This window comes from Rhinatrema bivittatum, chromosome 1, assembly GCF_901001135.1.
Source record: "Rhinatrema bivittatum chromosome 1, aRhiBiv1.1, whole genome shotgun sequence".
In the NCBI taxonomy this organism is placed as follows: Eukaryota; Metazoa; Chordata; class Amphibia; order Gymnophiona; family Rhinatrematidae; genus Rhinatrema; species Rhinatrema bivittatum.
Genome location: NC_042615.1, coordinates 415851205 through 415874105, shown reverse-complemented (window position 1 = coordinate 415874105; position 22901 = coordinate 415851205). Strand labels below are relative to the sequence as shown.

General features: G+C 45.2%; 1 protein-coding gene across 3 annotated transcripts in view; it reads left to right on the top strand.

The window, feature by feature from the left end:
- The window catches only part of RNF38 (ring finger protein 38), a 589332-nt gene that overhangs the window by 155350 nt on the left and 411081 nt on the right, over positions 1-22901 (top strand). For all 3 annotated transcript variants that reach the window (XM_029602782.1, XM_029602791.1, XM_029602800.1), the window contains exon 2: positions 21382-21452. In XM_029602782.1, coding sequence (XP_029458642.1) covers positions 21382-21452 — 71 coding nt within the window. The remainder of the gene's footprint in view (positions 1-21381; positions 21453-22901) is intronic.

The following is a 22901-nucleotide window of genomic DNA, read 5'->3' as shown; positions in this document are numbered from 1 at the left end:
AGGCTGTTCCAGTGCTTCTGCTTTTGGGGTGTCTTCACCTTGAAACAGCTCCTTTTCTTGACTCTCCTGATTCTTCTGGCCGACTAGTATGGAGGAACCCCATGGCTGTTTCGCCTTTTGCATAGGCTTGCTTTAACCTGCCCTGCTGGCTCTGTCAGGCTAAATCCGGTTCTGGTCCCTTGTACTTCCTTGCTTTTAAAAGGCTTTTCTTTTCTTTTCAAGGAGACCCATTCTGCAATGCCCCATCTCAAGTTTCTTAACCCATAAGCCCTAGTTACTGTGGGTGCATTCAGTGGGTTTTCATGTTATTTACTTGCCCTCTGCTAGGTCTGTTCCTGCACTTCTGGGTGCACCTCTACTGTCTGCCCCCCAGCGGTGCATTCAATATTGCCCTTGGTTCTTTGCCAGGCCTCCTTGTAGCACCATAGTTTGCTTTGAGAGGTCCCAAGCCCTTTTCTGGTTTCATTATTTCCTCCTGTTTGTTCTTCACTTTCTCAGTGGTCAGTTGCTTCTGTGGTAATTGGAGTTCTCACAGCAGGGCTTGCTGCAGCACCCTCTGGCTCTGCATCAGTAATTGAAACTGCTGCCCTTCTCTTATGGTCTGGCTCATCCTTTGTCTTTGCTGCTAAAAGGCTTGCTGCTGGGCCGTAAAGGTCTGTTCCAGCTGTTGCTGCTGCCACCTTTGCGCCTCCCTGAAATTTTGGCACCAAGCTTCCATGTCCTTCATGGCTCCTGGCAGAGACTTTCTTGGCAGCATAGCCTTTATTCACAGTCACAACTTTTCTCTCTTCTTTCAGAGAAACATTCTGGCAGCAAAACATTTGTTCAAGGGTGTACAGGCTGGTAGACACACAAGATGGAATTAAAACAGGGTATTATTTTTTCATGAAGCAGCCTATGCAGCAAGGTCATTACCTTGAATGGAATGTGCCACTCAACTGGTAGCCAGTGCAAGGAAAAATGGACAGAGGTAATATGGTGACGTAACCTGGCATTGGTTGAGTGGCAGCATTTTGAATAATCTGCAAAGCTCTGGTGGAGTTTACTGGTAAACCTAGATATAGCATGTTGTAATAGTTGAGACTGGTCAGAACGAGAGCTTGCAGGATGGTGCGAAAATCTTGTGGTTGTAATAAAGGTTGCAGTCATCAGTCCATGGTTAGCTACTTCAGTGGTAGATGCATGCATATTTGTGAAGTGCTGTGAGTGTAAAAAATGTGAGACATAGTGATAAAAGCCATGTTTTATTATAATAATTTTTTATTTATATTATTATGCCTTTTGGCCAAACCCAATGGCGGGGGGAAGTCAGTCAGTCATAAGTTGGGCTGCCTTCTTCTTGCTGAATTCTGAATGGGTTTTCTAATAATGAATCTCTAACAACTGAGGTCCTGGCAGTCAGCAGCTTCCCATTTATAAGGCTTGAAACATGAGACTCGCAATCATCTTTATTCATCTAATTATTTATGCATTAAACAAAACAAGAGGGCCACAGAATATCTCTACAGCTTTTAACCAATCTTCATATCAAGGCTAAACTTAAAATACATTACAGTATTTATTAGGCTAGTCTCAGTTAGCCTCAGGTTAAGACTGTATTGCTTACAATATAGGACAGTGGCAAGAACCATTACCAACATTTAAGACTCCCTGAACTAGACTCTAAGTTTAATCACATTCAGGCCCCCGTTTGGCCGTGCATTTTTGACACGATATTATTACCACTTATACTGTAAGTGGTAATAGCGCATGGAAAACGCGCGGCCAACCCCCCCGAAACTAATAGCACTTATCACATGCAAATGCATGTTGATGAGCCTATTAGTTACCCGCAATACAGAAAGTAAAATGTGCAGCCAAGCCGCACATTTTACTCTCCGAAATTAACGCCTGGCAAAAGCAGGAGTTAATTTCAGACGGCACCGGGCAAGTATACAGAAAAGCAGAAAAAACTGCTTTTCTGTACACCCTCCAACTTAATATCTTAGCGTCCTTTTTCCGAACCCGTGGCTGTCAGCGGGTTCAACAACCGACGCTGGTAAAATTAAGCGTCCGCTGACAGCCGCTGCCTCCTTATTAGCGCGGTCCCTAATTTAAATAAAGAATTGCGCGCCTAGGAGAGGTGCCTGGGCACGCATCGAGAGAGCAGGCGCTCGCCTTGGAGAGCCAGATCTCCCGCGAACTTTACTGAATGCATTAATTAATAAAGTTTTACCCATTCCAACAGGCATACTGATTTAAACACCCAGCAGCTAACGTCTTTGGATTTAGACATAGTTCTGCATTCACAAGGAAAAGAAAGCTGTTCTTTAATTTCCATTAGAGTAAATTCTTTCATGTAGGGCTACCCGGGTCTTTGCTAACACTAACACTCTAACTCCTCACAGATGCTAAACTATACAGTTTATAGTAATTTTCTGGCTGGGCATCAGCCTTTCTTCCTTAACAGAGAACAGCAGTATAAGTAATTCAAGGGTTCATATAATCCCCTTTGCTGGACCACTTTGCTTTAAAAGATAAACCTTTTTATTCACACACTCACTAGGACAAGAAGGAAACCTCGCAGAGCCAATAATTCAAGCTCCCAACTTAAGATTTCTGCTACTAGTTCTCACAGCAGCCTTGTTAAGCTGTAATAGTTGCATCAAACAAACTCTATCACTCATGACTCCATGGCAGGGCAGTAATTATACCTTCCGTGTACTGGTGTTTAATTAGTCATCTGTGACCCAAACTTTAGAGCACTGCTAGGGACCCCCAGAATTTCCCTTTTATTCATTTATTTTATTTATTTATTTAGAAACTTTTATATACCGGTATTAGTGGGGACATCATACCGGTTCACATAACAACTGAAAGATTGGAAAATACATTTCAACAGGGGGATGTAACTGGGAGAGGGTAGAACATAGAGGCAGTAGGAAGGACAGGGAAAACAAGAAAATCATAACCAAAACAATTTACAATTTACAATGAATGTCTCCTTAATATAAGGAGAGGGAGTCACCTGAATGGGGAGACTACGAGGGGGGAGTGGAAGGAATTATTCTGTGTAGGCATGGTTGAACAGGAGAGTTTTTAGTTTCTTTTTGAATTTAACTGCACAAGGTTCAAGTCGCATGTGGACAGGTAGGGAGTTCCAGAGAGCCGGACCGGCAATAGATATGGCACGGTCGCGGGTGGAGGAGAGATGAGCCAATTTCAAGGATTGGACATGTAGGGTGCCTTTGTTGGTGGATCTGGTGGCTCGGGTGGACAGGGGGGCAGTGAAAGGGAGGTCGAGCCAGTTGGAGTTATGGGTGTGAATGGACTTGTGAATTATGGTCAAAGTTTTGTAGTGTATACAGGACATTATGGGAAGCCAATGTAGATCCTTGAGGATAGGGGTTATATGGTCATGTTTGCGTGTGTTAGTAATGAGTCTTGCAGTAGCATTTTGCAGAAGTTGGAGGGGTTTTATAGAAGACATTGGGAGCCCTAAGAGAAGGGCATTACAGTAATCTAGTTTGGAGGTGAGGGTGGCTTGGATCACTGTGCGGAGGTCATGGGCGTAGAGGAGGGGTCTGAGTTTCTTTAGCACATTGAGTTTGAAGAAGCCAGTTTTGAGGATGGAATTGATGTGAGGTTTCATACTAAGATTGGGATCAAGAAGGACTCCGAGGTCTCTAACGGAAGGTTGAGCTGTGAGGAGGTTAAGTTTAGGGTCGTTAGGCAGGCGGTCAGGGGGGAGCGAGGAGATGTGGAGGAGTTCCGTTTTGTTGGTGTTGAGAGCAAGCTGAAGGTTGGTGAGGAGGGCGTTGATGGCTGCAAGGCATTTTTCCCAGTGCTCCAGGGCGTCAGATATAGAGTTGTGAATGGGAATGATGATCTGTACATCATCAGCATAGAGGTAGAATTTGAGTTTAAGGTCAGAGAGGAGGTGGCAGAGAGGGGTGAGGTAAATATTGAATAGGGTAGATGAAAGTGATGATCCTTGAGGCACTCCTTGTTGAAGGGGGTGTGAGGCAGATAGGTTGTTTCCAATTTTAACAGAGAACTTTCTGTTAGAGAGATAGGATGTGAACCAAGCTAGAGCTATTCCTGAGATGCCGATGCTTTCTAGCCGTGTCAGGAGGTGGTGGTGGCTGATGGTGTCAAAGGCCGCTGAGATGTCAAGAAGGGCTAGTAGGTAACTGTGGCCTTGTCCCAATCCTCTGAGAAGATAGTCGGTAAGGGAGAGCAGTAAGGATTCGGTATTAAAGTGTTTCCTGAATCCAAATTGGGAGGCATGGAGGATGTCATGATTTTCTAGGTAGTCCATGAGTTGTGAATTGACCACCTTTTCCATGAGTTTGGAGATAAAAGGGAGGTTGGAAATGGGGCGGAAGTTGGAAGGGTCTTTCGGGTCTAGGGAGGGTTTCTTGAGTAGGGGGTTTGACAACAGCGTGTTTGAGGGAATCTGGGACTATCCCGTGGGTGATGGAGCAGTTGATAATCTCAGCTATGGTGCTGGCTATGCTGTTGGGGATGGCTATTAGTGCTTTCGTGGGAATGGTGTCATTGGGATGAGAGGCAGGCTTAAGTTTTCGAAGGAGGCCTGTAATTTCTTTAGAGGAGGTAAGATCCATTGTGGTCAATGAAGGTTGGGACAGAGAGGGGAATGAGGGTAGGATAGTAGGGGGGGGAGGGGTTGGTGGGGGGAAATCTAGAGAGAAGGTTGGAGATTTTGCTTTGGAAGTAGTTGGCCAGTTCTTCACATTTGGCCACGGCCTCAGAGTCTGGGATAGTGGGGGGGATCGGGGAGGTGAGGCTGGCGACGTAGGAGAAAAGAGCTTTGGGGTTGAAATTATAGTCATGGATTTTTTTACCGTAGAAGTCTCGCTTGTGTTTGAGGGTAGACTGTCTATATGTGTGTAAGGCTGTTTTGTAGCTGTAGGAGTGTTGCGGGGTTGGGTCTTTGCGCCATTTTCTTTCTTTTTGTCTGAGGTTGCCTTTTAGGGTTTTTAGCTCCTGGGAGTACCATGGCTTAGCGGGTTTTGCTGCGGTGTTTATGATACGCTCAGAGATTGGGCATAGTTTGTTGGCAATGTCTTCTGTGAGGCTATGCCAGGATGCTAGGGCTGTGTTAGGGTCTGAGCAGATGAGCCTTGGTAGTGATGAGGCTAGTGCGTCAGCTAATTCGTCGCTAGGGCAGGTTTTTCTGGAAATGATGGTGGTTTGAGCAGAATAGTTAATTGGGAGGGGTTTCTTCATGGTGAGTTGGCTTTCAATGAAGTAATGGTCAGACCAAGGCACCGGGGTGCAGGTGGGTGAGTTGGGGGTCTGGAAGTTGGAGTTAATAAACATTAGGTCCAAGGTATGACCGGCTTTATGAGTTGGTGATGCTATGATTTGTCGGAAGCCTATGGCAAGGAGCGATTGAATGAATGTTTCGCAGGATGTAGTAAGGGGAAGTGAGTTAACGTGGAGATTAAAATCTCCAAGGATGATGGAAGGTGTATCTGTGCTTATCCATTCTATAAAGAATTCAATTAGGGGGGAGGGATTGGACTCGAGGATGGTAGGGGGGGGCATATACTAGACATATTTGGAGGGTATCTGCCTTAAAGAGGCCGATTTCAAGTTTAGTCTTCACTTTAAAGCTGAGCTTGGCTGTGGCACCGCTTCTGTAAAGAATCTACATATGCCAGTTTTTTTCACTTGCAGTTCTACTCTTTCAGAGTAACAAATTACCAATCCCCATAAAAAGGAATGGGTAAAACTTTATAAATCCTACTGTGCTGCTTAAATCCAGCTTAGTTCCAACTCTTACTTTGTGTGTCTGTCAAAGTGCTTGTGCACAGGTCACTTTTATGGTTTAAAGTTAGTCTCTTAGCAGTCTCACTATTTAGAACAAATAGAATTCCCCTTAAAAATTCTAGCATCACACTTAACTTTAGAGCTGAGCTGCCTCGTCAGTGTTTTCATCCCTTTTGTCTGAGTCCATATCAGGATTAAGTGAGCTGCTTGCTCTCCTGTCTCCCACATCTCTGACCTCCAAATCAATCCCATCATTGCCTGACTCTCTCCTTCATTTATAGCACCTGCTAGTCCAGTGGTTCTCAATATTTTTCCCATCGTGACACACCTGACAGACAACATTCACATGTGTGACACACTGCTCATTACAATCCATGGCAGAAATTAAAAAAAAAAAAAAGGCCCAGTATTACTTTTCTTTCTGAACAGAAATTACATAAATAGTAAACCTCTCATACCAGAACAGCACTAACTTCCAGCACTCAAACAGTAACCACTTTACCTAAGAAAAGGCAATGGAGAAGGTATAGAGAAGGGCAACCAAAATGATAAAGGGGATGTAACAGCTCCCCTATGAGGAAAGGCTGAAGAGGTTAGGGCTTTTCAGCTTGGAGAAGAGACGGATGAGGGGGGATATAATAGAGGTCTTTAAGATCATGAGAGGTCTTGAAAGAGTAGATGTGACTTGGTTATTTACACTTTCGAATAATAGAAGGACTAGGGGGCATTCCATGAAGTTAGCAAGTAGCACATTTAAGACTAATCGGAGAAAATTCTTTTTCACTCAATGCACAATAAAGCTCTGGAATTTGTTGCCAGAGGATGTGGTTAGTGCAGTTAGTGTAGCTGGGTTCAAAAAAGGTTTGGATAAATTCTTGGAAGAGAAGTCCATAAACTGCTATTAATCAAGTTTACTTAGGGAATAGCCACTGCTATTAATTGCATCAGTAGCATGGGATCTTCTTGGTGTTTGGGTAATTACCAGGTTCTTGTGGCCTGGTCTGGCCTCTGTTGGAAACAGGATGCTGGGCTTGATGGACCCTTGGTCTGACCCAGCATGGCAATTTCTTATGTTTTTAAAATATTAATCCAGGCCTTAAAACTCCACTCCTCCTTCTATTAGGAAAATGGAACAAGCCAAGCTGTTATAGAGCCCTACACAGAAACTACACGCCAACAGAATAGCTCACCTCAGTCACATGAGCCAGGCCCTCACCTAACAAAGAATAAAGATATCATAAAGCATAAATAGAAACATGCAGACCAAAACTGAACTGGAAACCGCAATAAGCCAGAGAGACTGTGTGCAGTGTAACAAAGGAAAAAGAGAAACATCACCAGTCCTCATAAAACAAATCAAGAAATATAATATCAATAGCAGTAAAACATGCTAATAAAAAACAGATTTCAAAACAGCTGATGAATGGAATATCCAATAATTAAAAACGCATATCAAAAATTTCTAGACACAATAAAATATTTCAAAACAGCAAAGACTTAATAATAAAAGAAAAATAAGGATAAAAAATGCTGTGCTCTCCATACCAGGTGCCCTGAGATTGTTGTGAATTGGGGGTGTGGGGGGGGGGGGGCAGTTGCTTGCAACTTTTTCCTCTGTCTCGCACAAGCTCTCAATCACACACATATACACAGGCTCATAATCATACATACACATGCTCTCTTTCCCACAAACAGGCTCTCAGTCACACACTTACATACATGCTGTCTCTCACACACACACACACACACACACACACACAGGGTCTCAAACACAAATGCTTGCTCACTCACTCTCCCCACACTGAAGAACAACTAGCGGCAGCAACAGCCTCCTCCTCTTCCAGCCCTCGCAGCCTCAAGAAAGGAGTCCCATTGGCCTTGGGGGCTGACGTTGCTCCTCTTTTTTGCCCCGGGCTGCGCTGCTCTGCTCCTTCGGGCCGATGCTGCATGTGCTTGTACCTAGCACGGTCTCTTCTTCCTGCGTGCGTAGCTGCTGCTCACCACTTCCTCTTCCGGGGGGCGGGGGGAGAAGATACCATGTTGTTAATACTGCTGAGCAGGGGGAGCAGCAGAGCGTTGAGAAGTGTGGCAACACCTGCGTGTGCTTGGCAACACACTTGTGTTGCAACACACCAGTTGAGAACCACTGTGCTAGTTCTATTACTGTAATTCTGCTGAGTCATTAGGACTCAGATCCTCTACTCAGATCTTCACAGAATTCAGAGAACCAGTAATTCTGGGAAATGCAGGTCCATTGAGAATCCTTCATGACTTCCATACACATTCTTAGAGAAAAAAAACTCCTTGCTTCATAGTTCTGTGCACCATTTCCAAAGCTGTCTTTTGTGGAGAGACTAGTACCACTACATCATTACAATATTATAGCTGTTTGTTTCTGGTATTGGTGATGAAAATGCTGCAGTGTGACAGGAGCTGCTCATACCACCATTACCAAGGTCCACCCAAGAGGGTTGTGGGGTCTGGGGACAATCAGTCTGTGGGCTCTCCTTCCCCCAGGAGATCTTCTCTCCTCCATCCTGCTAGCATGACTTTCTCCCTCTTTCCATGGAGGAGAGCAGTGCTTCTCACTTGTGCCTCCCTGCTCCTCTGCTGGCTTCAGAGGTGTGAACTGTGCATGGTTGGCGGTCCCAAGAGATTATGAGGTCCTTGTGGCAACTGCAAGTAAGAAATACTGCTCTCTTCTTGCCAGCTAGAGTTGTATATGGATGGGAAGGATTGAAGCCCAGTCCCAGGATGGTTGCCCTGATTCCTTCCACTTCCTTTCTTAGGAAGGCCCTCCCATTACAAAACATTTTGATTACTGTGACATTTCATTTTTCATGGACATTAAAAAATTATGTGGATCACAAAATTCAGAATGGCGGTCCATGATAAGGCATAGGTTAAAGCTGTTATCTTTTAGTAATTTTATCTTGCATACGTTCTCATGAGAATGAGTATATACTGCTGTCTAGTAGAAAAACGTTTTAGAAAGAACTCATCTTCATTTATAGGAAAATAATATATAATCTATCTATAACTTCCCTATGTCAAGAGAGGGGTCTTTCTCCAGTTATATATATGACAAGGGTAAAAAGAATATAAAAGGGTCACAATATTTGGAATAAAGATCTGATAGGCATCCATAATCACTTTGCAGTTGATAAAATCATTGTGGCTTGCAGGTTATTTAATATTTTTTTAGCTCTGTTTCCAACATCTGCCCGACATCTCCACTCCGCCCACTTTACCTCTTTTGCGACTCCCTCTTTGGTTGATGGAAGTTTGGCTGCTGCGGCGTTATCTTGCCAACCTCCTCCGGCGTCCCCGGACCGACTAGACGCTGCCTTCCGCCATGTTCTCCTAAAGTCTAAGGGCGCGCGCTTGGCGCGGCCCGACTTAAGTACCAGCTGTGGGCGCGAACCTCAGGGGCGTCTCCCTGAGATGACGTCATCCTCACTGGATACTTAAGGTCTTCGTTTTTGCTAGCTATTTGAGTTAGCAAGGGCTTCCTCCAGGTATCGCTGCGGATGGGATTCGCTCTCTGCATACCTTGCTTCTCTGCCTCCTCGGATTTTACCAGGGGTACCACGCTCCTCGGGGGCCTCGCTCTCCTCTCTTGCTTTGCAGGTCGCAGTCTGGAACCGGTACTCTTCGCTCCTCGAGGGCCCACGCTCCCAAACCTGCTACCGAATACTACTTCTGCCAGGAAGTCACCGCTGCCTACAACACCAGTGAGTTACCATCTGTCTCTCAGAGCTTTCCCTGGAAGCAGGTACTCGCTCCTCGAGGGCCTACTTCATTCCAGCCTCTGGGCTGCTTCAAAAGACTATTGTGTGAGTGTTTCCATCAAGGTTCGGTTCCTGAACTCTGCATACTCTGCCTACTCATTATATTCAGTTTCTCTACAGCTCAGCCATCCTGGGATCGCTGTTCCAGTGCCTGAGGGACTACAGCCCAGCCGGGCTCTTTCAGCTCACTACTGCCACCTCTGGTGGTTTACTATACAGTTTAATAAAAGATCTAGTGTGTGTCTGTCTCCCAACTCTGAGGCTGACTGGTGGCCCCTCTCGGGAACTTCCCCGGGGGCGTGGTCATCTGGCACCAGCCCAAGGATCCACCCACAATTATCACAAATAATAACAGATTGCTAACTCCATGGATCCGGCACAGCTCAATGCCTTACAGGCTATACCGGGCCTAGCCCTGTGCATTTCGGAGCAGCAAGATACCTTGGAGAAACTTACTTCAGTGTTCCATCAGCTACACACACAGAAGGTTCAAGGCACAGCTTCTAGCCATGAAGGTCAGTTACAGGAGGTAACTTTAAAGGCTGCTGTATCACTGGCGGCTCCAATTCATTTTTCTGGAGAAATCCAGAAGACCTGGGGGTTTTTAAATCAGTGCTGCATGCATTTTGCTTTACAGCCATCTTATTTCCCACGGCTCTCTCCAAGACTACCTACATCCTTTCATACCTGGATGGTAGGGCTTTGTCTTGGGCTATTTGTGGGAATGCAAGGACCCCATTTTGTCTTGGGCTATTTGTGGGAATGCAAGGACCCCATTTTGCAGGACATAGAAGGATTTATGGACTTATTTAAATCCGTTTTCGATGACCCTGCTCGAACTTCTGTCGCCGGTTCTGCTTTGGCTGAATTGAAGCAAGGCAACAGATCAATGGCTGAATTTGCCATAGAGTTTTAAATTCTTGCGGCGGAACTCTGCTGGGACCCCAAATGTCTCAAGACTCTCTTTTTCAGAGGTCTGGATAACCGTTTAAAGGACGAGCTGGCTGCTCGTGAAACACCTGACTCGCTGGACGAATTAGTAGCCTTGGCCACTCGGATTGATCACCGGCTTCGGGATAAGGTGAAGGAACTCCAGCCTAAGGTGTTACTTGGGTTGAAACAGGCTAGTGCTATACCTGCACCTCGGATGGTTCCAGTAATCCCTGATGCTGATAAAGATGAACCGATGCAACTTGGGTTATGGGTCGTTTACTACTTCCAAAGAGAGACGACTTCGGAAGAGGCGCAGCCTTGCATGTACTGTGGTCAGCCCGGCCATGATGTCTCTACATGCTCCATTCGTCTGGAAAACGGATGGGCCTAAGTCCTGCAGGACTGTTTTTAGGCCTCACTACGCCCTCTCCTCCGCTCTCTCTCCCAGTCTCCTTGACCTACGGACCAGTCACAGTTCAGACTCCTGCCCTGGTGGATTCAGGGGAAAGAGGCAACTTCGTTCTCAAATGTCTAGTGGAATACTTGAGGATTCCCCTCATCAAGTTGAAAGATCCACTACTGTTATCTTCCATTCATGGAGAGCCCTTACCGGGCGACGTGACTTGCCAAACCATACCAGTTACTCTCCGCACCGGAGTTCTCCATACGGAATCGCTCTCCTTCTTTGTACTGGAAAGGGCCATGCACCCTATCGTCCTGGGGTTACTCTGGTTGCAAGTGCACCAACCCCAATTTGACTGGGCATCCTTGGATCTCTCCCGCTGGGGCCCAGAATGTCACGGGAGGTGCCTTAAGGAAATTTGCCTATCAATTGCATGCCTACGACTCCAGTGATGCCAATATGCATCCTTCGGGGATGTATTTTCCAAAGAAAGCGGCTGATATTCTTCCTCCACATAGGCCCTATGACTGTGCCATAAGACTGAAGCCCAATGCTGAGCCACTGAAAGGACGGGTGTACCCTCTCTCAGCCATTGAGAATAAAGCAATGCTGGAATACATTGAAGAAAATCTCCAGAAGGGCTTTATTTATTTATTTATTTATCTATCTATTTATTTATTTAGAGCTTTTCTATACCGGCATTCATGATACAATCATATCATGCCAGTTTACAGATAACAGGGGTGTGCGATAACTTTGTACATTTAACAAGTGCAGAAGAAAACAAAAATTTACAATATAACAGGGTTGCTGGAACAGGGGGAGGAAGGAGACAAGAATAAAAGAATCTTTACAGAAGTAAATTATTTACATTGTGCAGTAAGGACTCTTAATGGATATTAGTGACTCAGTTAGATTCGGGAAAGGCTTGTTTAAATAACCAAGTCTTAAGCCTTTTTCTGAATGTTAATAAGCATGGTTCCAGTCTGAGATCGTGTGGTAAGGTATTCCAAAGAGAGGGGCCCGCTGTAGAAAAGGCCCAGTCTCTCAGTGCTAGATGGTGTGTAGATTTAGTTGGTGGGACAAGCAGGGAACCTCTGTAGGCTTCTCTGATGGGTCTGGATGATGTGACCCCCATGGATGTTCAGAAGGATGATGTGATTTATCAGACCATCAAAGTCGCCAGCTGGCGAAGGCTTTTTCTTTGTGGGGAAGAAGGACGGTACCCTACGTCCATGTATAGATTACCGAGGTCTAAACGAAATCACGATCAAAGACTGTTACCCCTTGCCATTAATCTCGGAGCTGTTTGACCGGCTGCAAGGGGCCAAGATATTTTCAAAGATCGACCTGAAGGGGGCCTACAACCTCATTCGCATTTGGAGTGGCGATGAATGGAGAAGAGACGACTGAGGGGGGATATGATAGAGGTGTTTAAAATCATGAGAGGTCTAGAATGGGTAGATGTGAATCGGTTATTTACTCTTTCGGATAGTAGAAAGACTAGGGGGCACTCCATGAAGTTAGCATGGGGCACATTTAAAACTAATCGGAGAAAGTTCTTTTTTACTCAACGCACAATTAAACTCTGGAATTCGTTGCCAGAGAATGTGGTTCGTGCAGTTAGTATAGCTGTGTTTAAAAAAGGATTGGATGGCTGCAGCTGACATTACCTATCGGGACCTTTGGAACCTGTTTGCCTCCACTTGCCTTGCGGGACCTGGAAGCCGGGGGAGGAGCCGGGTGAGACGCTTTAAAATCGGCGTTCCCGCTCCTCTACACTCGCTGCAGCTGACATTACCTATCGGGACCTTTGGAACCTGTTTGCCTCCACTTGCCTTGCGGGACCTGGAAGCCGGGGGAGGAGCCGGGTGAGACGCTTTAAAATCGGCGTTCCCGCTCCTCTACACTCGCTGCAGCTGACATTACCTATCAGGACCTTTGGAACCTGTTTGCCTCCACTTGCCTTGCGGGACCTGGAAGCCGGGGGAGGAGCCGGGTGAGACGCTTTAAAATCGGCGTTCCCGCTCCTCTACACTCGCTGCAGCTGACATTACCTATCGGGACCTTTGGAACCTGTTTGCCTCCACTTGCCTTGCGGGACCTGGAAGCTGGGGGAGGAGCCGGGTGAGACGCTTTAAAATCGGCGTTCCCGCTCCTCTACACTCGCTGCAGCTGACATTACCTATCGGGACCTTTGGAACCTGTTTGCCTCCACTTGCCTTGCGGGACCTGGAAGCCGGGGGAGGAGCCGGGTGAGACGCTTTAAAATCGGCGTTCCCGCTCCTCTACACTCGCTGCAGCTGACATTACCTATCGGGACCTTTGGAACCTGTTTGCCTCCACTTGCCTTGCGGGACCTGGAAGCCGGGGGAGGAGCCGGGTGAGACGCTTTAAAAATCGGCGTTCCCGCTCCTCTACACTCGCTGCAGCTGACATTACCTATCGGGACCTTTGGAACCTGTTTGCCTCCACTTGCCTTGCGGGACCTGGAAGCCGGGGGAGGAGCCGGGTGAGATGCTTTAAAATCGGCGTTCCCGCTCCTCTACACTCGCTGCAGCTGACATTACCTATCGGGACCTTTGGAACCTGTTTGCCTCCACTTGCCTTGCGGGACCTGGAAGCCGGGGGAGGAGCCGGGTGAGACGCTTTAAAATCGGCGTTCCCGCTCCTCTACACTCGCTGCAGCTGACATTACCTCTCGGGACCTTTGGAACCTGTTTGCCTCCACTTGCCTTGCGGGACCTGGAAGCCGGGGGAGGAGCCGGGTGAGACGCTTTAAAATCGGCGTTCCCGCTCCTCTACACTCGCTGCAGCTGACAATACCTATCGGGACCTTTGGAACCTGTTTGCCTCCACTTGCCTTGCGGGACCTGGAAGCCGGGGGAGGAGCCGGGTGAGACGCTTTAAAATCGGCGTTCCCGCTCCTCTACACTCGCTGCAGCTGACATTACCTATCGGGACCTTTGGAACCTGTTTGCCTCCACTTGCCTTGCGGGACCTGGAAGCCGGGGGAGGAGCCGGGTGAGACGCTTTAAAATCGGCGTTCCCGCTCCTCTACACTCGCTGCAGCTGACATTACCTATCGGGACCTTTGGAACCTGTTTGCCTCCACTTGCCTTGCGGGACCTGGAAGCCGGGGGAGGAGCCGGGTGAGACGCTTTAAAATCTGCGTCTAACCGGCGCACCGCAGCCGCCGGCGCACTGCCAAAGCCGCGCGCGCCTAAGGGGCGCGCGTGGCTTTGCCTGGCTTAGCCTGGCGAACCTGGCCCTGGCAAGGAATCTTTCTTCAGTTGTAGCTGCAGCCACGAGAAGCGCTGAAAAGGAACGGTCTTAAATTGTTTTCACTCACAAGACTCCTGGTAAGATTCCTATTGAATACATTATATTTCCTGTTGTATTGGGTAATTTTGCTATCTCTTTGTAAATGCCACATACAAAGAGAAAAGCAAAACTGAGAGATTATTCGTCTACACCAGAGAGGTTGAACCAACCCAAAATAGAGGACTGTTTTGCGAGAACTCCTATAATTACCCCAGAAGGGGGTGCCGCTGGAGGGGTAGACAAAGAGCAGGGTCTCCCCACCCAGGCACATGAAATATCACTGACCCCAGGGGCGCCAACAACTCCTGAGCTACCAGCCGGTCCTCGAGTGGGGATTTCACTTGGAGGTGATCCCATACTCAAAATGGATTCCTTAACAACAAGCGATCAGAGAGGAGCAGTTGGTTCAACTAGCTTCTCGGAAAACTCACAGCTGGGCTCTATGGATTAAAGCGGAATTACATCTCCATTGGAGGGAGGGACTGGTAATATCCAGGAAGGACTCTTGGCTGGAATTTCTGTTATTACTCCAAAAAATTTTACTCTTGGAGAAATAGGAAATATGCTGGTTTCCATGCAGAAATCAATAAACAACATTGTTAATACATTGCAGGAAGTGCTAAATAAGAATGTGGTCCTTCAATCTAAGATTGAAAAAGTTGAAGAATCTGTAAATTCTGTACAACTTAAGGTAGATAAAATGGATAAAATTCAACTGAATTTAATAAAATCTGAAAAATCCCATTTTGAGAGATTAGAAGTATTGGAAAACCAGGTGAAGAAAAACAATTTGAGGATATTGAATTTTCCTAAGACTGCTTTAATAAACCCAATAGATTTATTTAAAAGTTACCTAGTTAATATCCTGAAATATACAAAGGAAGCAATACCAGCTATTGCAAGAATATACTATATCTCTCAAAATGAGGAAATGAAAAAACAAGATCAAGATAAAGATAATCAGCCTGAATTAGATTTGTCAGAATTGTTAGAAAAATCTTTTGAAACCTGTATAAATACTAGAGCTACTCTCATAGTACAATTCTCTTTTACATCTGAGAGAGATTCTTTGATGAAAATATATTTTGGGCACCAAAATGATAAGTTTTACGGACAGGTTATTAGGATCTTTCCGGACATATCATATACAACAAGGGTTAAGAGAAAAGAATTTTTGGCGTTGAGAAGTGAAGCTCAGAATAAGGGAATAAAATTCCTATTAAGGTACCCATGTCAATGTATTATTATTAGTCAAGGGAACAAGTATATTTTTTCACAGGCAAGCCAGCTAAGACAATACCTGGATACCCAGTCCCTAAGTGCTACCAATGAGTTGGTTTAAAAATGATATATAGGAGGAAATGAAAATTCTTTGTGTCTTATTTCCTTTTACTATCTGCTCTAAGACTGTTTAAATTTTCAGCTCTTCTTTTGCTTGATTTTAATTTCCTGAATGGATATTCACAGTTTGATTTAAGATTAAGTTGTTAAATAATCCCTAGATTAATATTTCTCAAGAACTGTGTAATGTATTAATGAGACATGAAATAATAAACAATAAATTAAAAAAAAAAAAAAAAAGGATTGGATAAGTTCTTGGAGGAGAAGTCCATTATCTGCTATTAAGTTCACTTAGAGAATAGCCACTGCCATTAGCAATGGTTACATGGAATAGACTTAGTTTTTGGGTACTTGCCAGGTTCTTGTGGCCTGGATTGGCCACTGTTGGAAACAGGATGCTGGGCTTGATGGACCCTTGGTCTGACCCAGTATGGCATTTTTCTTATGTTCTTAATGGAAAACGGCCTTCAACACGCGAGACGGCCACTTCGAGTATCTAGTAATGCTGTTCGGGTTGTGCAATGCACCCGCCATTTTCCAAAATATGATAAACGATATCTTGCAGGATCTGCTGTACAAGAATGTTGTGGTCTACCTGGATGACATATTAATCTTCTCCCAGGATTTGGACACCCACATTGCAGATGTCAAGCAAGTACTCCACCGTCTTCGTGAACACTGGCTGTACGCCAAACTCTCTAAGTGTGAATTTCACAAAGACTCCGTGCCTTTTCTAGGCTACATAGTGTCGAAAGAAGGCTTCCAAATGGACCCTCACAAACTTGAAAGTATCAAGAATTGGTCCCAACCTACCAGCCTGAAGGCTTTAAGGAGATTCCTGGGGTTCACCAACAATTATCGAAGCTTTATAAAGAACTATTCTTCTTTAACCGTACCCTTGACTGCGATGCCCCGTAAGTGCCAACACTTCAAAATGGTCAGCTGAGGCCATTTCCATGTTCGAGAAATTGAAGACTGCCTTCTCCACAGAACCGTGCTTGCGGCATTCAGACCCCAACAAGCCCTTTATCGTCGAAGTTGATGCTTTAGATGTGGGTGTAGGGGCTATGTTGAGCCAAACAGGAGACTCGAAAGCCTTACGTCCCTGTTCCTTCTTCTCACAAAGATTTTCTCCAGCCGAGAAAAACTATGGGATCAGCGATAAAGAGCTCTTGGCAATAAAGCTTGCATTCGAGGAATGGTGGCCTTTGCTCGAAGGCGCTCAACATCAAATAACAGTATTCACGGATCATAAAAATCTAGAGTATCTCCACCACCACAATGTCTGAATTTCAGACAGGCCAGATGGTCCTTATTTTTTAATCGTTTCGATTTTGTGTTGAAGTTCCGCCCTGGAGATAGAAACACCAGAGCAGACGCTCTGTCATGCTCTTTTCATTCGGAGGATGTGCCTGATGAGCCACAGCACATAATTGACCCAAAGAAGATCCTCTTGGCATCCACTCAGTCTGTACCCGCTGGTAAAACAATCATTCCAAAAAGACTCAGGAAGAAAGTGCTCTTTTGGGCGCAAGATTCCAAGCTGGCTGGCCATCCTGGCCAACGCCGTACCCTGCTCAAGATACAGAAGCTGTATTGGTGGCCTACTATCAAAAAGGATACCTATTCCTACGTGGCATCCTGCACCAATTGTGCCAAGAACAAACCTACTTCTGGACAACCATGGTGTCAGATGCAACCACTGCCAGTTCCGGAATGGCCCTGGTTGCACATCGCTACTGACTTTGTAGTCGATTTACCTACTTCCGGAGGAATGAACACCATCTGGGTGACAGTGGATCGATTTAGCAAGATGGTACACTTCGTGGTGCTCCCTGGCATACCTTCCGCCTTGGAGCTTGCAAAGCTCTTCATAACGCACATATTCCGCCTCCACGGACTACCTTCTCACATCGTATCCGACCGTGGGTCCCAATTCACGGCACGATTCTGGAGGGCCTTGTGCAAATTGTTTGACATCTCTCTAGACTATACCTCAGCCTATCATCTGCAGTCGAATGGCCAGATGGAACAGATGAATCGGACAATGAAGCAGTTTATTTGAGTTTATGTCACGTCCTGACAGAATAACTGGGCCGAATTGCTTCCATGGGCTGAATTCGCCATCAACTCTCATCCAGCAACATCTACTGGATTGTCACCTTTTGAAGTGGTTTTTGGACGTTCCCAACACCGTCACTTCCACTGAAGCTCTCAATGACGTCCCCAGCTGCTCAATCCACTGCTGATGATATCCATAATCTGTGGGTTCAGACAAAGGACATGCTAATCAAAGCGAGTTACCTTGCCAAGAAGTACTACTATGCGTACCATTCGCAAGCTCCAGTCTTCAAGCCAGGAGACAAGGTCTGGTTGTTGACCAAGCACCTCAGACTTAAACTACCCTCCTGTCGGTTTGCTCCTCGCTACGTGGGACCATTCCCAGTCCTTCAACGTATTGGCAAAGTCACCTACCATCTGAAGCTACCACCTGGTCTCAACATCCATAATGCTTTCCTCGTTTCCCTTCTGAAACCGCTCATACTCAGTGAATTTTCTTCCAAATCTCAGGATCCACCTGCCATCAATGCAGAAGACGACTTAGAGTTCAAAGTCAAAGAGATTCTGGATGTTCGAAAAAGAGGCAATACTTTTGAATATCTTCTCTCCTGGGAAGGTTTTGGCCCCAAAGAAAACTCTTGGGAACCTCAGACTAATATCCTTGACAAAGAGATGCTTCGTCAGTTCCACATCGCGCATCCTTCCAAACCCAAGCCTGGTACCCGAATAGGAGATCGCCCTTTGAAGGCGGGTACTGTTGCAACCGTCGCTGCCCAACGTCTCCACTCTGCCCACCTTACCTCTTTTGCGACTCCCTCTTTGGTTGATGGAAGTTTGGCTGCCGTGGCTTCATCTTGCCGACCTCCACCGGCATCCTCGGACCGGCTAGACACTGCCTTCCACCATGTTCTCCTGAAGCCTAAGGGCGTGCGCGCGGCCCCGACTCAAATACCAACTGTGGCACGAACCTCAGGGGTGTCCCCCTGAGATGAAGTCATCCTCACCGGATACTTAAGGTCTTCGTTTTTGCTAGCTATTCGAGTTAGCAAGGGCTTCCTCCAGGTATCGCTGCGGATGGGATTCACTTTCTGCATACCTTGCTACTCTACTCTGCCTCCTCGGACTTTACCGGGGGGTACCCGCTCCTCGGGGGCCTCGCTCTCTCTCTTGCTTTTCAGGTCACAGTCTGGAACCGGTACTCGCTCCTCGAGGGCCCACGTTCCCAAACCTGCTACCGAATACTACTTCTGCCAGGAAGTCACCGCTGCCTACAACACCAGTGAGTTACCATCTCTCTCTTAGAGCTTTCCCTGGAACCAGGTACTCGCTCTTCAAGGGCCTACTTCATTCCAGCCTCTGGGCTGCTTCAAGAGACTATTGTGTGAGTGTTACCATCAAGGTTCTGTTCCTGAACTATACATACTCTGCCTACTCACTATATTCAGTTTCTCTACAGCTCTGCCATCCTGGGATCACTATTCCAGTGCCTGAGGGACTACAGCCCAGCCGGGCTCTTCCAGCTCACTACTGCCACCTCTGGTGTTTTACTATACAGTTTACTAAAAGATCTAGTCTGTGTCTGTCTCCCAACTCTGAGCCTGACCGGTGGCCCCTCTCAGGATCTTCCCCGGGGGCGTGGTCATCTTATGAAACCATCATGTTTGTGTATCTGTCTGGCTCGACATGTATCTGTCTTTTCCCTGCACCTTTACCCCTTTCCCATACTGCACCATAACATATAAACCACTCATCAGATTTCATTTCTGCCACAGACAACATACCGTGGCACCCAAGTTTCACCCATTTCATGTACCTTTGATGCCCAGAACATGTAAAGTCTGTGAAGTCGATATTCTAAGAGCTTGCCTGGGTCACTTTCGAGTAACCCAGAAAAACTCTGAGCTTTAAGTTTCCCACCTTGCTGAGTGGATACATTTTAGCCAAGCCAGTCATTACCCAGCCAAAAAAGTGACAGGATGCGTTCCGGTGGCGTGGCCAATATTCTGCACAACCAGCTAAGTCTGGTTGGTTAAAATACTGTCCTAGCCAGCTGCATTTACCTGAGTAACTTTAACAAGGTGCATTCAGCCGAACAGCCTGGAGCAGGCGTTCATAGCTGAGCACATTGAAAAAAAGTACAGAAAAGCAGAAAAAATGTTTATCAGCATCGGTGTTCATAACTGGCAGACCGCCGGTAACCGCGGGGTCGTGTTAGCAAGGAGGCGCTAAGGTCGAGCAAGTGACCCTAGCGCCACCTTGCTAGCGCGACCCCCTAATTTGCATATAGCCTGGCGCCCCCCCTTGCGGGCGCCATGCGCATGTTAAGAAAGCGGGTGCTGACTTTTGAGTGCCCCCCCCCCGCATTTTTTATAGCATCGGCCCCTAAGGTAAATAAGGTATGTGTGGGACTGCTGGTTTTCCAAGTGGATTTGCATGTGTACGTCTGCTCTGAAAATTAGGGCTTTTGCATGGTCTTCAGCCCTATACAGGCTGTTATAAAATTTACCTCATTTTTTTGTGGATTTGGTTTCCTTATACAAAATCTTTATCATCTAGAGCTCAGAGTCAACTTTTAAATGATTTAGAATGATTCATTGTCCTGGATTACTTTTTTTTTTTTTTGTGAAGCTGCAATTCTTTGTTTCTGTGTGCTGATTCGGGGGGGGGGGGGGGATTTTGAGTTGTTTCTATCTTTGAACCTGTGTTGTACTTTGATGTGATGTATGCACAACCTTATATTACTGTGTTCAAATTGTTCCTGCTTGTTTGAAATTCAGTAAAAATATTTGACCACTTCATGCGCAAAGGAAAATAATTTTCTTTAGTACAGGAAGGGAGGTGGAGGGCCAAGATCTACAAAATCATGAAAGGACTTGAATGGGTAAATGTGAATTGGTTATTTAGTCTCCCAGATAATAGAGGGAAAGGGGCAGTCCATGAAGTTAGCAGTAGCACATTTAAAACAAATTGGAGAAAATTATTTTTCTATCAATGCATAATTAAGCTCTGCAATTCATTGTCAGAGGATGTGGTTAGGGCAGTTAATATAAGTGGATTTAAAAAAGGTTTGGAAAAGTTCCTACAGGAAAAGTCCATAAACTGCTATTAATCAATAAGGATCTATTTAATGTTTGGATACTTGCCAGGTACTTGTGACTTGGATTCGCCACTGTTGGAAACAGGATACTGGGCTTGATGGACCCTTGGTCTGACCCAGTATGGCAAGGTCTTATGTTCTTAGGTAAAATAAATATATGAAAAATGGTGTTTTGAATTTCTGTGTTCATAGATGCATTCTTCCTACTAGTCAAGAGCCATTGTTTTTTTTTTTTTTAATATTGCAAAAATATTTAATGGCTTGCTTTGTTTGGCATTGTAGAGGCTGTTTTTTTTGGTTATCTCATTGCTTCCATGGCAGGGGTTAGGGAAAATTGAATTCAGACAGCATCTGAGGGGCCCTGACTTTTACGGTCTGGGAAACTGGTAAGCATGGGGGTAAGCTGCACAGTGCAGCAGATACTGGCATAAGCTTGCTGGGCAGACTGGGTGGACCATTTGGTCCTTTTCTGCTGTCATTTCTATGTTTCTGTGTTGGAATTAAAGAGCTATCTGACACAGATATTTGGCTACCAAATGCATATGCTGGTTGGAGAAGAAAAATTCTGGCTGACATGCTTGTCTATCTTTATTTTAGAGCTCCTAAAAATTGTATTTCAGTTATATTAATTTCTCCTTCTCTTCCTGTTCCAGGTAATTTGGGTGCTTCATTCCAGTGTCAGTCAATCCATCAGAGCCACATTTGTAATGACGACAGTGACAAAGTGAGTGGTTTTTTAAGTGAAGGTTCATTTTTTAGATGAAGAGGGTGGTTTGGGATTCTCTGAATGTAATCTACTTTGAAGTGCTGAAAAGCAGAATATAAATAAAATAAAAATTTGTGTATGCTTTCAGAACGGGCTTGCCATCTAGCAATATGGGTTACTTGAAATTTGAGATCCCTTTGTCTTGTCAAAGATTTCTTTTTTTAAAATGGATTATATTTGAAATATTTTTTTCAGATCTTCATGGTTTTCCTCCTCCTTCCTTTTTTAGTGTTAGAGGTTGAGGAGAGGAAAATGGGAAAAAGGAAAAAGGAATACTGCTTAGAGCCCAGTGACTGCTGGTATGAAAAAAAAATCCAATAATGTGTTTATCTCCTTTGGAAAATGTTTTGCACTATAGATGAAGCAATATTTTGATTATTTTGTTAATTAGTTTCCTCAGTTTAAAACGTACTTATGCATTCCAATTTAAATATTGTAATTAAAAGAATAGATATATTTTAAAATATGTATTACATTGTTAAGTCAAGAATCTGCTGAAAAAGATTATATAGATTGTGTAGGTAAGTCACTAGAAAATTAATCAATTTTTTTTCTTTCCTGTTCAATGTTTCATTCATTCTCCTCTGATTTCCTTTCAGCCCTCCTTTTTTATGTTTGAGTGCTTGTAGTTTAAACATACTAACATGCACAAGTATGTAGTGGGGGCTGTGACTTTAGTTCAGAATTCATATTAACATTGTGAATGTCAACTGTGGTGAGAGCCAGCTCAGCAATGCTGAAGCACATCTGCCATCTGTGGTGCAAGATTTCTCAGCAGACTTAATGAACTTGTTCTGTAATTTAAAAGTAGTCCTCTGATGTGTGGAGGATTCCCCTGGAAAGCAAAGTGATACAGCTGGTATGGTGAAAGGGAAGTTGGTGGCATGCCACAACCATACAACAAATAGATGAGAAATAAAACTTGGAGAGTGTTATGAAATACTGACTGAAGTCATATTTAACTAATTTTCAGATAACTATTAATATTGCTCACCCTCTTATCTGTATTCCTTCCTACCCTCTAATCTATCTTATACTGTATATGCCCTTAAGAAAACCCACAGATCCTTTGTAAAATGACATCTTTGTGGAAGAAGTATCATTCTCCATTATACTTTTACAGATTTTATCCTATCTTTTATGTTTTTACTGCTCTTTCATGCCAAACATTTTATTCTTCTCTGATTCAGTCTTTTTCCTTTAATCCTCAACAGATGTCCTGTATCCTTAGCAACTCTTCTTTTGTTTCCCATTCTGCTTCCTAATTCAGTTAAATTCATGGGAGGATCCCCAGCATGGATGTGTGGGTGCTGCAAATAACTGGGCACCCGATGTACCCATGAGGGCTGGCGCCCCCACCCAGTCATGGGGCACTTACCAGGCGTGGTGGGTCTATCTTCATGATGG